This window comes from Aethalodelphis obliquidens, unplaced genomic scaffold (assembly GCF_003676395.1).
Source record: "Aethalodelphis obliquidens isolate GAN/ISIS:26980383/991018 unplaced genomic scaffold, ASM367639v1 scaffold41, whole genome shotgun sequence".
Taxonomy (NCBI): domain Eukaryota; kingdom Metazoa; phylum Chordata; class Mammalia; order Artiodactyla; family Delphinidae; genus Aethalodelphis; species Aethalodelphis obliquidens.
In genome coordinates this window covers 7,321,885-7,338,040 of record NW_020837985.1, presented here as the reverse complement: position 1 = coordinate 7,338,040, position 16,156 = coordinate 7,321,885, and the positions used below count along the sequence as shown (strand labels likewise).

General features: G+C 51.2%; 1 protein-coding gene across 12 annotated transcripts in view; it reads left to right on the top strand.

Annotated features, from left to right (window-relative positions):
• ASAP1 (ArfGAP with SH3 domain, ankyrin repeat and PH domain 1) overlaps window positions 1–16,156 on the top strand; it is a 349,713-nt gene that overhangs the window by 314,135 nt on the left and 19,422 nt on the right. For 10 of the 12 annotated variants that reach the window (XR_003438372.1, XM_027132477.1, XM_027132473.1 and 7 more), the window contains 2 exons: window positions 1,854–2,082; window positions 12,568–12,738. Coding sequence is in view for 11 of the 12 variants with exons in the window: in XM_027132477.1 (XP_026988278.1) it covers window positions 1,854–2,082; window positions 12,568–12,738 (400 nt within the window). In the remaining variant the exon portion in view is untranslated. The remainder of the gene's footprint in view (window positions 1–1,853; window positions 2,083–12,567; window positions 12,739–16,156) is intronic. The other 2 variants (XM_027132478.1, XM_027132474.1) reach the window with 1 other exon arrangement.

The following is a 16,156-nucleotide window of genomic DNA, read 5'->3' as shown; positions in this document are numbered from 1 at the left end:
TAGGTTGCTTCCATGACCTGGCTGTTCTAAATAGTGCTGCAGTAGACATTGAGGTGTGCATGTATCATTTTGAATTATGGTTTTCTCTGGGTATATGCCCGGTAGTGGGATTGCTGGGTCATATGGTAGTTCTATTTTAGGTTTTCTAAGGAAACTCCGTACTGTTCTCCATAGTGGCTGTACCAATTTACATTAGTGTAGGAGGGTTCCCTTTTCTCCACACCCTCTCCAGCATTTAGTGTTTGTGGATTTTTTGATGATGGCCATTCTGACCGGTATGAGGTGATACCTTGTAGTTTTGATTTGGATTTCTCTAATGATTAGTGATGTTGAGCATCTTTTCATGTGTTTATTGGCAATCTGTATGTCTTCTTTAGAGAAATGTCTATTTAGATCTCCTGCCCATTTTTTAATTGGGTTGTTTCATTTTTTGATACTGAGCTGCCTGAGCGGTTTGTGTATTTTTGGAGATTAATCCCTTGTCGGTTGCTACCTCTGAAGGTTCCTGCGTGCATTTTTCATCAGCTGTGGATCCACTGGTTCCTCTTTCCCAGGCAGGATGTAAGGAGTAGTCAAAGGTGCTCCTACCGAGGGGTCCTAATGGCATTCACCATTTTAAGAGAAGCTCAATTACGACACAGTCAAGGTAACCATTATAGTAAGAGTTGGCGAAATTCCTTAGAAGTGTTCAGAGGACAGGGCGGCTGCCTCAGCCTTGGCGAGCAGTGAAGACCTTACCAAGGAAACACTGTGGGAGATGGGTTTCTAAGGGTGGTAAGGAGCTTGCCAGGCAGGGAAGTAGGAAGGAGTGCATCCTTCTGGGGAGGGAGAACAGCATGTGCGGAGGCCGGGGGTCATCATGGGGCCTGAACATCAGAGGACCGCTTGGGATGAGGTGTGAGGTACCTTCACATGCACTGGGTGGGGAGAGGCAAGAGGCTCCCCTGGAGTGTCAGGCAGCCCAGACCAGGAAGGGCGTAAGGGGGTGGTAGGCCAGGTTCAGCCCTTTGGCTTTCATCTAAGCAGGCACAGGCCAGCAGAGCTTTGCTGTCAGAGAACAGGGTTTCCCACCAGCTCTGCCTGCAGCGTGGAGAATGGGCTGGAGCTGAAAGAAACTGAGGCAGGGGCTGTTCAGGGGACCAGTGGTCCAGGGGGTGCTGGTGAGTGCCTGCACGAGCTGTGGGTCCGAGCGGCGCTTCTGAGCTCTCCGTGCAGGACTGGGTGGCTCTCGATGCCACTGAGGTTGGGAGACTTCCCACTTGGGAAGCTGCATGGGTGCTGATGCTGTGAGCCGAGTGCACACGCCAGCGATCCGTCATGGGTGGTTGAAAGCGTTTGGAATCCAAGAGGCTGAGGTTGGACGCACGGGCCCGAGTCGTCAACATTAGGTGGCGGTCACGCCGCGGGTGCAGATGAGGTTCCTTCCTAAGAGGGTGTAAAATGAGGAGAGAGGTGAGCGTGGAGAGCCTCGACGTTAAAGGGCTGAGCAGGGATGGAAAAGTTAATGCAGTAGCTACTGTTCAGTTGTTGGTGAACGTGCCCTGCACAGGGGAGGTGTTTGGGGATTCAAGGTTAAATCTGTGTGACCTTCTACTTCTGAATACAGTGCTCCCTAACCAGCACGTCCCTGGTGGGACCCTGGTAAGGACAGGAGAGTGAGAAGTGTCCTCTCTGGATGTTTCCCTTGTGCTGTGTCGTGGCTCCTAGGCTTTTGTGTGGCCGACCCCCCAGAAACGCAGAGAGCCACAGGAGCCCAGATCCCCCCCTGAGCGTGCCCTGCAGAGTCCTCCGGACACCTGAAGCGTCATCCTTGACTATCAGCTGACCCACCGCACTGTTATTTCATTTGCCAGCCGAGCCCCATCAAGAAAGAGCGCTCACCCAGACCTCAGAGCTTCTGCCACTCCTCCAGCATCTCCCCGCAGGACAAGCTGTCACTGCCGGGCTTCAGCACTCCGCGGGACAAACAACGGCTCTCCTACGGCGCCTTCACCAACCAGATCTTTGTCTCCACAAGCACAGACTCACCCACAGCGCCGACTGCGGAGGCACCCCCGCTGCCTCCTAGAAACGCCGGGAAAGGTACAGGCTGTGGGAAGGGCTTTGTGACTCCATCTTCAGAGCTGGGAGTTGACCCAGCTTTGACGTAAGAATTTCGAGGTGCCTTTGAGTGGCAGAGTGTGGGCTGTGATATCAGGGCAGCTTGAAACAGGGACCTCATCATTTGCCACGTTACAGCCGAGAAGTAGTGTTACGGGCACTCCGCGTGCCTTGTCTTGTGTGAACCTTACAACCATCCTGTGAGGTGTGTGCTTTTGCGCCCATTGTACAGATGAGAAAATTGAGGTGGAATGACTTGCTCAAAGGTCATGCGGCCGGTAAGTGGTGGAGTTGAGGTTCCATCCAGGGTCCACATGGCTCCCAAACCAGCGTTCTTTCCTGTGTAATATGGGGTGGAATTTGAGTTCTTCTTTGAGAAGTTTCTTTCCTCTACACTAAAATGTAGTAACAGTGATAGGCAATAGTTACGAAGCCCTTTGCTTTACGAGAGGCCCTAAGCCCAGCACCTCTCTTTTCACGCTCACAGAACAAGGTAAGGTAGGACAGCTGCTGGCACCAGGCAGACAGGGTCCTGGTTCAGAGCTCTAGAGTAAGTGGCCTGGGGCTCTTGGGGGTTTGGGATCCTTACCCAGGTCCTGTGTGACCTGAACCCACACTCCTGTGCTCTCTGGCGAGTGGTTTTCCACGAGATACCACCTGGGGCAGGATCTTACCAGAGGAGGGTCATTGTGCCGTGTGTTGTCACATGCCCCCACGGGGCTCATGCCAGGTGGTGACGGTCCACAAAGACTGCATCCTGTTCCCCGAATCCACCGAACGCCCTGCACAGAAAGTCCATGTATTCCCACCTATATGGGGACGAGTCGAGACACAGAAGTGATAACATTAAGGGCTCACCCCTCCCGGGGGTATTCGAGAGGTACCCGGAGCTGTAGCTTCCGGTCTGGTCTCAGCCATAAACCCAAGTGCAGGATCCTCCCCGTGTCCTCCGCTCGCTCGTGCTCACGCAGGTTTGAGGGCCCCGGTGCACAATGCCGTGCCTATTTGAATCACACTGGGGCTATTTTCTGGGGAATGTGAGCTTTATTCAAAGCAGTGTTTTTTCAGAGCTTATTCTCCATTGAAATAGTGTTATAAATGGGAGCAGTGTTCTTAGACCCCAATGGCCTCATAGATTATAAAATAGTGGAGAAAGTTAAAATGAGGCTCGGTCATAAACAGCACTCATCAGAGATAACCAGCGACCAGAAGAGCAACGGCGCACGTAACCCAAAGGCTTAACCTGCCGGTGGTGTCCTTACCATTCCACACGTCATGCTGGAACGTGCCTTTTAAGTCACTAGCATAGCAAGGTGCAGATGTGTGCCGCAAGAGGACTGTGTTCCCTCTCACCGCGGGGCGATGATGCTCCCCAGCAGGGTGGCAGTCTGCTAAGAGCAGAGAGTCCCTTTCTGCACCCTAAGAAAGACTGTGGAGAGTTACTCTGAAAGAGTTCACATCCCCTGATCGTGGTTACCAAAAAAAGTGGTGATGACCTATCAGAGAGCCTCCCGGTCACTGAGAACCTTGGAAAAGGGCTACAGGAGAGAATGATACCAGAGTCCTAGGGGCCAGGAGGCACCCTCACCTCCCTCTACCCCTTTCCATAATTTTATCTCAAGGGGACGCAGAAACCCATAAAGTATACTGACTCAGTGCCAAGTATATCTCTGCTGCCTTGAATAAATTCTGATTAGCTCTTTCCCAAAGACCCAAAGACAAAGACCAAATTTATTTAGTGATGCAGCTGCTGAAACGAGTGCCTAGAGACTTGGCCGTAGCAACCGTGGTCGGCTAAGGATAGACTGCTTACCACCCCCCACCCCCAATCCCATAATTGAACATAGACATCCCTCTCCGCTACAGTCAGAGTGTTCTTCCAGGTTGCTTATAGCAGGACATCAGATTCGGAGAGTTGGTCTGAGCTGGTGAGACAAGAAGCACAGCCTGCGCATGACTTTTATAAGGGGTTCGAAGCGGGAGACACTTCCTGCAGGCAGCTTGGCTCACGTGCCCACACATTTGGAAAAGTGATAATGTTTGAATGGAGTTCTCAGAAGACACAGTTGAAGACCAGCCGATGCTCTGCGCAGAGATAACTCTCCTCTGTTTTCCTTACGTTTTCTTCATTTCATTCTGTTGAACTGATTGAACCGTTTGCATGGAACAAGGATGTCTTGTTGTTTGGGTTGCTAGTTTCCCGTGGAGGTAAAGCAGAGGTGTCTGCTTGCAGCAGAAGTCATTTGCACACTGAGAACTTCGGGGTCGTAAGGATGATGGTTTCCGGTGAGGCAGAAACAACTGATAAAGTTTCCACTAACGAGAGGAATACAGAGGACAAAAGTAGAAGGAATTATTCTGAATCCAGCTCAGGAGTATTTTCAAAAACTTGCAGCTGCCTCATGAAAATGTAAGGAGTTTGACCTAAGTTGCCATCGGGCAAAGCCCCCTGTGCTTGAGCAGAGCTCCAGTCAGAGCTGGACGACTCAGCGATTCAGAATCCCGAGCTCACCACTCTTAAGCTTTTGAAACGTTTTGCTGCCTACGCCCTCTTCAGAAGTGAAGTCCAGCGAGATTAAATCAAAGCTATAAAATTAAGTATGCAGCAGTTTCCCCCTCGTGGTCAGCAGCTCCGCCCAGCCCCCCACTTCACTGTATCTTTATTAAGACTAGATATTCTTCAGGGTCGCCAAGATGGGTTTGTTCTTCATCTTTAAGCAAAAATCATGTCACAGAACCTGGAATTTTTTTTTTAGAGCTAGAGGGATGCTGAAAGATTGACGTGATTTGCCACCCTTCGTACAGCTAAGGAAACAGAGCCCTGAAAAGGCTGAGGAACTTCCACGTCACGCGGTGGCTGAAATAGGATAGAAAATTAAAGTGGGCCTTAGGACTTGGCAACCAGACCTTCTATGGTAGTTTCTTCTTTTCCATGTTGAGGAAGAGGGTCCATCTCTGTCTTGTCTTCCTCGTGCATTTGTCATCAGAATCCAGTGAGACAGTATATGAGAAAGCATTTGGTAAAATGCAGAGCGCTGAACTACCGCGAGGGACTCCCATCAGGACTGTTCAGGCTCTGACTCCACACACGTCCCCAGAGTAGGGAAGAAGGTATGGGCACCATGGTACTGTGATGCCGCCCCCAGAACAGGCGCTTGACAGCAGCGTAGCTTGCTTTTTAAGTCATTTTAAGCTACAGAGCTGCAGTTTGCTCCCATCGTAAAATTCCACACCTTTTACACAGCCGTGGCACAGACTGGACTTGACACGAGATTTTTGTGGAGGTTAGTGAGAGGGACGGGAAGCTTCCAGCTCAGCACCTGGCACCTGGTCTGTGCCCCAGGGAGGGTTCTGCGGCTGACATTTGAGAGCCACTGCAACCCCTCAGCTTTAAAGAAGTGTCCTTGGGGAATGGGAACCGGGGTGGAGCTGCCCAAGTCTGGTAAATAAGCAGGTGCTCTGAATGGCGAAGGCTGGCGTGGTGTGGGCACCTTCACTCAAAGGATTTGTCAAGTAAATGAACGATGAGTCTGATCTCAAGAAGCTTATGTGACTTACTTAAATGAACTAAGTTTTCAAGCTTTTAGAAGCACGAAGTGATACGCTAACTAACTTCAGTTCATTCCCATCTGTTGTGAGATCAGTCCCCTGGACTCAGGCGTCGTGTAGCACCTCTGCATAGCCTGTGAATACCTGTAGGAATCCTGCAGTCCACACACGTTTTCTATAACATGGACTTCCTGTTTCACACGGGCTCCAGCCTTGGTCTGATAAACCAGTAGGTGATCTGCACAAGAGCGGCTCAGGGCCTGGCGCACCGAGGGCTCAGCGGGTGCTTGTCACGGAGAATGTTGAACCCGGTGCTGCCCTCACCGTCCCTGCAGGCGAAGAGCTAAGCACCCACATTAATCCAAGAGTATAGTTTGAGAGTAACACACCCTCCAAGGCAGGTCCATCTGTCAACCACACCGTGCCTGCTGGGCAGCTGTGAGCCGCTGTGAATTCAAACCCCACTCTGTCCTCTTCTCTCCCCTGCCCCACCTAGGAGGCTGGGGTTCCTCCCCACCAAGTGCTAACCCTGTCCCTGTCCTGGTCTCCTTTTCACATTTAACTCATCTTGCTAAGTTTCAGGGCCTTCATCTGAAAAATAAGAATCAGGTGTCTGGCTGGCTGGGTCCCTGCTTAGAACGTGAAGTAACGTATGTAAAGTGACTGGTACAGCGTGAGCACTCAGTACATAGGATGGGAGCCTGTTGGGTCCTGCTGCATGTGTTCGGTTCTGCACGTGTCCTGGGCCCTGGCAAGCTAGCAGAGGGGGGAGCGGGGAGCTCCTGCTTGGAAGCTCGCGCTCCAGTGGGTGAGAAAGCGGTGAGCTGCGCCCTCATCAGGGGCGGTAGTCGGTGGCGCTCCAGATTTGAAGAGAGGGTGAAGGGAGTCTTCCTTTCACTCCCCCCTCCCGCTGGAGGCAGAACTCCTCCACATGGAGGCTGGGAATGAGCTGTCCCTGCATCCCTGGCACAGAGGGGGCTCCATCAGTGCCTGCTGAGTGAACAAACAACTGCAGAATCAGTGAAAGCGTGTCCCAGAAATGTGCGGCCAGAGCAAGGAGGGGACACTCATAAAACTAACCCAGACGTCCTGGGGCTGTGATAACTGACTTGCTGACGATCCTTCTGCACCATGTTTGTGCCTAAACTCAGTTGTTAAGCATTTTATACACCATTTCTCTGACTCATTTGAGGTCTGTAGCAACAGTTAGGGCAGAGAGGGGGTGGCCAGGGAGAAGACTGCCCCAGGGTCTGAAGGTAAGCAAGTGCCCTGCTCCAGGAGTTGGGCTTGCCTAGGAGATGTTTCCCTGTGAGTGGCTTTATTCTTATGCTGATGACTGTAGAGTTCCCTGGGATTTTTTTTATCTCACAGGAAGGTAGCCATTTGAGTGGCTCCACTTTAAAGCTTCCCATGGACCATTGTCCTTCATTTGTGTTGAATTTTCTGGATTTTTCTGGGGTTTTTTTGTGTGTGTGTGAGTGGGTTTTTGTTTGCTTGTTTGTTCTGCCTATTTTTGTCCGTCTCTCTCAATCCTTTTTAAAGCACTGCACACGTGTATCGCCATGCATTGGCCTCCTTGCTGGCCAAGAGCACGTCTGTGACTCCTGCCCTCAGCAGTGCCGGGCTCGCCAGCCCAGTCGCCCGACCACCGGGGTGCGGAAAGGGGAGCAAAGTTCGCCCGACCGCCGGGGTGCGGAAAGGGGAGCAGAGGAAATGCTGTTGTGCGTCTTGCACATAAGAACGTATGAGCAGGGCTTCCCTGGGGGCACAGTGGTTGGGAATCCACCTGCCAGTGCAGGGGACACGGGGTCGAGCCCTGGTCCGGGAAGATCCCACATGCCGCGGAGCAACTAAGCCTGTGCGCCACAACTACTGAGCCTGTGCTCTAGAGCCCGCGAGCCACAACTACTGAGCCCATGTGCCACAACTACTGAGCCTGTGCTCTAGAGCCCACGAGCCACAACTACTGAGCCCACGTGTCACAACTACTGAAGCCCGCGCACCTAGAGCCTGTGCTCTGCAACAAGAGAAGCCACTGCAATGAGAAGCCCACTCACCGCAACTAGAGAAAGCCTGCATGCAGCAACGAAGACCCAACACAGCCAAAAATAATTTTTTTTTTTTGCGGTAGGCGGGCCTCTCACTGCTGTGGCCTCTCCCATTGCGGAGCACAGGCTCCGGACGCGCAGGCTCAGCGGCCATGGCTCACGGGCCCAGCCGCTCCACGGCACATGGGATCTTCCAGGACCGGGGCACGAACCCGTGTCCCCTGCATCGGCGGACTCTTGACCACTGCCCCACCAGGGAAGCCCTAAATAAATTTTTAAAAGCAAAATAAATCCTTTTAAAAAGAAAAAGAAGAAAGAATATATGAGTGTTAAAGAACCATCCCTGAGCCTTGAGTTCGGCACTTTTCTCTTAATGATCAGTGTCTTGGAAGGAGACTGAAGGACACGTGAATGGCTCCTGCGTGTTCTGTGTGCAGCGCTGTGTCTGTCACAGTGTCACTGCCATGTTGGGATCCTGCCAGGCCTGCTGCCAACCTACCGTGCTTTCTCCACACACTCCTCTCCTCTGCACCGTGCCTCTGTTTCCCCACCTGAGCATGGAGATGATGATAGCGCCTTCCTACTACACACAGTTCTTCTCTAAGTAAATATTCTTGCATCTTTATCTACATTTTTTTAATATATAAATTTATTTATTTTTATTTTTTATTTATTTTTGGCCACGTTGGGTCTTCGTTGCTGTGCGCAGGCTTTCTCTAGTTGTGGCGAGGGGGGCTACTTTTATTTGTGATGCACGGGCTTCTCCTTGCGGTGGCTTTTCTTGTTGCAGAGCATGGGCTCTAGGTGCACAGGCTCAGTAGTTGTGGCGCATAAGCTCAGTAGTTGTGGCACATGGGCTTAGTTGCTCCACGGCATGTGAAATCTTCCCGGACCAGGGCTCGGACCTCTGTCCCCTGAATTGGCAGGTGGATTCGTAACCACTGCACCACCAGGGAAGTCCCTATCTACTTTTTAAATGATAGAAACTTTCCATTCTTTTTAAGTTCTGTACTGTGAAAACCATTAGAAAATGGTAAGTTTGTCATTTGTATTGTCCAGAGTTGTCTATATAACTCTGTCATTAACTTCAAGGCTTCTGAGATGCACGGCGGCGTCACGCGTGTGGGCTTCCCGAGCTCTGGCCGCATGGTGGCCACACGTCTGAGCTGCAGGCCTCAGTGAGGGACCTCCCTGAGCCGGTGACGGTGAGGTGCTCGAGGCAGCACAGCTCACATGGGGCCACTAACGTTGAAGCCCTGGCAGAACGTCTAAGTGAGTGACCAAGAGGCTGCTGGAGATACAGGAGAACCCCAGGCACGTGAACCCCCAGTAAGAGCTGCGTTGGTACACCCTGCCTCCTTGTAGAAGACCTTCTAATAATTTAACCTGGGAGCTATATATGGCAGCTTCGGAAATCTAGACCATATTTTTAAGAAAAAGTGTTAGAGGATAATTTGACATAATAGCCAGTATTAGCGGCAAATGTGGCTTAGGGTGTTTTCTCCTTATTCCCACAGGCCCTGGCAGAGTGGAGGGAAGAAAACTGGCTGCCCGAGTCCCCTCCCCACCTGTTAATCTTGCCTCCCACCCCTTTCGAGTTTGTTTGATGCTGTGTTTACTGTTTTTTTGTTTTTTCTGTTTTAGCTTTCTTTACGCCTCCAGAAGTGCTGCTTTCCTGACCAAGCCAGTGCTCAGGTTTAGTTGGCAGGAAACATCCTTTTTAGTGCTTAAAGACCAGTTACTTATTTTGGAAGTCTTTTGAGCTCTTTACAGTAAAGTTATAAAATTTTGTCTGCTTTTCTGGGGTCTGATATAGTGTTTTTCACCCTTTTTTAACTCATGCCCTACCAGCCAAGAAGATTTCATGGTATCTTCCCTTCTGTAACTTCTGTTACAGAACAATAGGTGGGTCTGTGTGTTGTTTGCCATGAAAGTACATTACAGTATTGAATATTTATTTTCGAACTTCACACTATCTCTCCCCAGGTCCCCTCTCTCCCTGGTTTCTGATCTGTCGCCCTAAGTGAGACGTTCTGTCTTCCTTAAGGATCACTAGCCTTACAACAAGAAAAGTAGAAGTTTTTTCATCCATTAATTCGATACTGTATTTACTAAATGCAGCTTTTTGTACCCCAGGCCAGAGAACAGCCTGACCCTGGTAGAACCTGCAGCATGGTGGACAGAGAGGCAATGAACGAGTCAGCAAAGACAGATAATTAGAGACTGTAGTAGCTGATGTCTGAAAGTAAGACAAGGCTGTGATGACGTCAGGAAGGGAACACTAACCCCTACATTTTTTAAATGATGATTCAGGAAGCTTGATTTTGCTTGGTTTGTGGTTACAGGACAACTCTGGTCTGATCACTCCTAAAACCACGTACACAGACAGCTTTGCCCAGAGATATAGCTCCATTGGCCATCTGTGTTTCCAGGCGGGATTTGAAACGGATTGATTATGGCCTTCCAGATGCATTGCATCAGGAAGTCCCTAGATGGCGATACAGACGAAACTGCTGGGGAATCTCACCATTGTCTATTATGTATTCTCCATTTATTTCCAAGAGGAAAGTTCCACTTCCTAGTACCGAGCGTTGTTGTTGCCATTTTCCTCGTGTGGCGAGCCCAGAAAATACTGGCCTGGCTTTCAGGACGGGGCGAGCCCTCGCCACCCCCAGAGACCTGCATCACGGTTCAGCTCCGCCCCTCGTGGCAACAGCCCCGCTTTCCTAGCTGCCAAATGGGGCCAGTAATACCAGACCCACATGCCTCACAGGGTTGTTACGAAAATCAAGGCAAATAGCATGTACCAACACATTTTGAAAACTAGGAAGCACTGTACAAACACAAGGCTAAAATAACAATGCCTTTACTGTTAAAAAATGAAACAGTTTCTGAAACGTCAGTGACTGGTGCCGTAATTAGGCGTTGATTGGGGATATCGGTAAGGCTTCCATCACGTATCTCATCAGTAGGACTGAGAATAAATACTGCCGCTAGGGCCATTTAATTCTAAAGCACACGACCATTTTACTGAGATGAACGGTATTTACTTCCAAGACGAGACTGTCTTTGAGAAATGGGGGTTTAAATCTGTGTTTGTACTGAGCGGTAATTGATCACGGGAAATAGCAAAGCTTGCTTTCCCAAGGAAGGAGGCCAGCAGTAATTACGCTTCTCTTTTAATATGCAGAATGTAGAAAGCTCTTTTGGAGCCTTTCTGGATCACCAGGTACCTGCTATCCTGCGATAAACATTTGGTGTGGCAGTGTTCCTAGCTTTTTTTGTTTCTTTCCTTTTTTTCTCTTTTAATGTTTGTGGACACCGTTGTCCAGTTAAACCATAACCTGGTAATGATCATAAAGAGAGATTTGTCAAAGTGCCCAGCATATAGTGCTCGGCACACACCGGCCACTTCAGTGTCTCTTGGAATAAACAAAATTAACAGCATATATACTACTCCCATAGCACTCATTGAAAACAAACTCCTTTTTTTCTTAAAGCGTTAGTTCAAAAAGTCAACTTTTGCAGTAGTGGTGTGTGTGTGTGTGTGATATTAATATATTATTGCTATCCTATCATTACCTCTGGAGAAAGTAGAATCTTTTTAAAAACCTTTAGAAATCAGGGCTTCCCTGGTGGCGCAGTGGTTACAAATCTGCCTGCCAATGCAGGAGACACGGGTTTGAGCCCTGGTCCGGGAAGATCCCACATGCCACAGAGCAACTAAGCCCGTGCGCCACAACTACTGAGCCTGCGCTCTAGAGCCCGCAAGCCACTACTACTGAGCCCGCGTGCCACAGCTACTGAAGCCCGCGCACCTAGAGCCCGTGCTCCTCAGCAAGAGAAGCCACTGCAGTGAGAAGCCCGCGCAGCGCAACGAAGAGTAGCCCCCGCTCGCTGCAACTAGAGAAAGCCCGCGCGCAGCAACAAAGACCCAACACAGGCAAAAATTTAAAAAAAAATTTTTTTTTAACCTATAGAAATCAGTGAAGCTTATGTAACTTGTTCAAGCTTCCAATATAATAGGTGGTTTATGATATCTAGAACAGTTCAGAATTGGAGGAAAAAAGGGTTTTTGGATTTCCCTTCTTTCCAAGTAACCCTTTCCATTAGAACCTTCATTATTTATAAAAGTCATTTAAAAAAAAACTTCAGGCAACGTTTGCTGACTGAAAAAAAAATTGCAGTGGAGAGAGAAACCCTATTCTATGAATCCAGTGTTCATGTTTCCACGTGAGGCCCTTTGGAGGTTTAGTCGGTTTTGTTTTTTGTTTTTTTTTGCGGTACACGGGCCTCTCACCACTGTGGCCTCTCCTGTTGTGGAGCACAGGCTCCGGACGCACAGGCTCAGCGGCCATGGCTCACGGGCCCAGCTGCTCCGCGGCATGTGGGATCTTCCCGGACCGGGGCACGAACCCGCGTCCCCTGCATCGGCAGGCAGACTCTCAACCACTGCGCCACCAGGGAAGCCCTTAGTCAGTATTTTGCTCTTTCTCCATTGACTTTGCTGGCAGTGCTGTGTGCCTTCTTCCTCTGTAGGTTTTGCCGTGGTTCCAGTGAGTTACTGGTTTAAAATGTGTGTGTTTTATTTCTCCCGTTGTACCCAAAGGATGATCTAAACCCATTAGTGTTCCATGTTGGCTGACGTTTTGTTTCTTAAAAGCACACAGTCTCCTTTTTAATTTTTTTACCAGCAATTTTTAAAAGCCCTCTTTTGGGGATTACCGGGTCGATGGACTTGGCCGTCCCCAGCCTCGTGCTTCAGTCTCTGTGTGTCACACTCCATCTGATGCGTGGGAGTGACTGCACACAGGCTCTTCCCTCTGCGAGACCGGGATTAACCTTCCTGCACCATTCGATTCCTTTCCAGGTCCAACTGGCCCACCTTCAGCACTCCCTCTAAGCACCCAGACCTCTAGTGGCAGCTCCACTCTGTCCAAGAAGAGGCCTCCTCCCCCACCGCCCGGACACAAGAGAACCCTATCCGACCCTCCCAGCCCACTACCTCACGGGCCCCCAAACAAAGGCGCAGTTCCTTGGGGTAAGTTGTCCTCCAGTCAGGGCCCTCACTGCCTGAGCCAGGCAGAGCACGGGGCTCGGGGGGCAGTGGGCGCTCAGCACACCCAGCAGATGGACCAGACCGCACCCACGCTGGGTGAGGGCCTGGATACATATGATTGCACAGCCTCTTATGGCCAAAGAAACATGGGGGAAAATACCACCACCGCTTAAAAAGTGTGCTAGTGATAAGCTGCTGAGCACTTTTTGTGCACCAGACACCCACCAGGGCCCAGGTGGTCAGGCTGGTCCCTCCCAGCTCCTGTCCCCCGCTCAGCCTCGCTGGCCTGCTTTCACCTCTGGCTCCACCGGGCTCTTTCCTTCCTGGGGCCGCCCCCTCCCTGCAGCTCTGTCATGGGCTTGAAAGCCTCGCTCCCTCCCGTCCTCCTGCGCCTGCATGTCTGTCTCCTGGGCCATCCTCTCTGAGGGAGCCCCCTCCCCAGTGTTTCCCTCAGGACCCCAGATCGCCGCTGACAGGTGTTTCATTTATGTTCGGTTTTTCGGTCTCTGGAACCTAGCTCCGTGAGAGCAGGGCCCTTGTCTGTCTTGTTCCTTTCTGTGTTCACAGAGCCTAGGGTCGAGCCCAGGATGCAGCAGGTACCTCATAATCGATTGAGAATAAACAGACCTGCGCAGATCAGTTAGTAGTTTACCATTTCAGTGACACTGGTGGCTGATAACAAATTTCTATCCACAAGGAACACGGTTTCTGTCTTTATCTCCCTTTGTAGCTCACCAGCCTGCCACCAGGTTCGCTCAAGAGCCCGGTGTCTCCCGGCGCCCACGGGGTCCTGGCCCTGCTGGTTTGCATGGGTCACCTCCCCTTGCCAGTGAATCGTGTCATGGCTGTTTTGTTTGTTTGTAACTGATAGGGAGCTCAGCTGAATGCTTTTAAAGGCCTCGTCAGAAAGCCCCTAATAGGTGTTCTGGATTTGGGGAGCTTCTGGGAAAAGCCATGCTGCCCATTTGCAGACGGGCATGCCTGTGTGTCATGTGACCCAGATGCCACAGTGCGTGTGGACTGTCTGTGCTTAGCCGTTCACTCCACTGGACTGGTGCCTGGGGTTTGGGCTTCTCCACCCTTGTGCTCAAGGAGCTCGTGGTCCAGGAGGGACACGAGTGCCATGCGTTCTTCACCAAATACTGCGGAAATGCTGAAGCAGGGTGTCCAGCTGCGTCGGCAGGCTTCGCGGGGAGGGGACATTTGCAGCGGGTGTTGACAAATCTGTTCCCGGTGAGACCGGCTGCGGGGACGGTGCGCCCAGGCGCACGTCAGCACCATGCAGGTCCCTGACACTGCCCGAGGCCCCACCCCAGGGCCTTCAGGAGTCCCCAGGATTCTTCCAAAAGGATTCTTCCAAGAGGAAGAATTATTTGCCCCAAATAACGCTCCACCGAAGGTCACCAGTTTCCTGCAGGTGTTCGTACCACGAATCACAGACTGACCTTTTCGAATTTCACTAGATTCTGATCCTGTTGTTTACTCGGGTTTTATTTCTGCGTAAAGTTCATTGTGCCTCACAGACTCCATCAGTCTGCAGTTAAATTTACTAAATTTCTGTTTCTCGGCTTAAGAATCATCCCTTTCTTAGACTAAGCAGCAGGACTAGAAAAAAAGCGGGTGTGCATTTGCTTTGGTTTGGCTTTGGGTGGGTTTCGTTGTGGACAAGGGGCATTTTTCACCAAGAAACAAGGTTACCCCTTGATGAGCGTGAGTTGGTGCCCCGGACGGTGAGTGGGAGCCTTCAAGCTTTGGAAGCTGTGGGCCCTGAGCAGTTGGCTGCCACCTACCCCCAACCTCAAGGGACAAAAATCAAAATCTCTCCACGCAGAAGTGACCACTGTACACGTCACAGACAACCCCAGGTGGTAATTCTGTGGCCGTCAGGGCCGTTCTTTCTGAGTCGGTGTGTGAGCACATAGGGGAGATGTTCTTAAAGGCGTCTGCAGACGCGGGACGGTAACAAGCCTCTCACCAGGCAGGTTAAAGTGGCTCAGATCCGGGTCTTCATGCTTTGTGTTGTATGATCACCGCGGGTTTTATCCCTACCTGTCTCCCACTGACGTTGTGATCCAGACGCCGAAGCAGGGGTCAGACTTAATTGATAAGGCACACGGGGTACCAGATTCCTAGGCCGCATTTATGGTACCTGCGGCTTCCCTCTAGACACCCATCATTCCAGTGCTCCCCTAAACCTGCCGTCTCTCCACAGCCCCTGAGGTGAGGGCCTTTGGGCTGTCTGAGATCTGGACCGGGGCGTGGGGGGCAGACGTGCAGAGGTGGAGTAGCACAGCCCTGAGCTCGCCCTGGCCTCACCTGCCCACCCCCTGCCCTAGGACGTGCCTGCCGTGTTGAGCTGGTAGGCTCCCAACTCCATCCTCTCCCCTGAGAGCAGAGCCTTTGCTCATAGTGTGCCCTCAGGCTCGAGCAGTCTGTCCACTTGTGTTCACGCTTAGTCATCCTTCCAGATCTACTGTCCAGGGACCTGCTTCAGAGACCCTCCCTGGCCCGGCCAGCACCCCCATGCCCACTCTCTGCTCCTTCTGGCATAGGGATTATCACACAGTGGTTCTGGTTGCCTTTCTGTCTTTCCCAGTGCAGTATGAACTCCTTACAAGGGCACGAACTGTCTCTGTCTCAGTGGAGCTCCGGTGTGGACCTGTGTCCTACTGCCTGGATTCTAATCCACCTCCACCACCTGGTAGCCCTGTGGCTTTCAGCAGTTACCTTTGAATCGTTCCATACCTCAGTTTCTCCGGCTGTAAACTGGGGCTAGTTAATAGCACTCATTGAATTCTTAAGGCCAGTTCCACAGAGTAGGAAATGCAAGGGGCTTGATTTTAAGGACACTGAGATTCACAAAGGGTTCAGTTCCATGCCCAAGTTCTCACAGCTGGTGAGTGGGAAGCCCGTGTGGCTGGGAGAGCCCATGGCCCTCGCGCTCTCCTTGCTCTGCTGAGCTCTGCACTGACGGCTCAGTGATCCCCTTGGCTGTTCCCCTGTCTCGGCAGTTGTTTCTTTGCCTGTGAATGGAGACGGGGGAAGGTAGCCCGGCAGGTGGGCACCCCCCGCCTGGCTGTGCCACCTCGTCTCTGCAGCACGGAGCCCTGGTGTGTGGGGAGGCCACCCCGGGCTTTCTCCCTGCCAGGACCACAGCATCCACGGTGCCCAGGATGGCCCAGGCATCACATACTGCAGCCCCGCTATGGTGATGGGTTCGGCCATCTGTCTAGGGAGACGGCAGAGGCAGGCTTTCGATCAGAAAACAACTAGGCCAGTGGCAGAAGCAACTAGGTGCGGGGACTGTTGATTTTTGAAGTGGCATGTCGTTAAACCTCACCTTTGGAGATAAAATAAGTTGTTTATAACCTGCTTTCTAACAGACCAACACATTTTAACA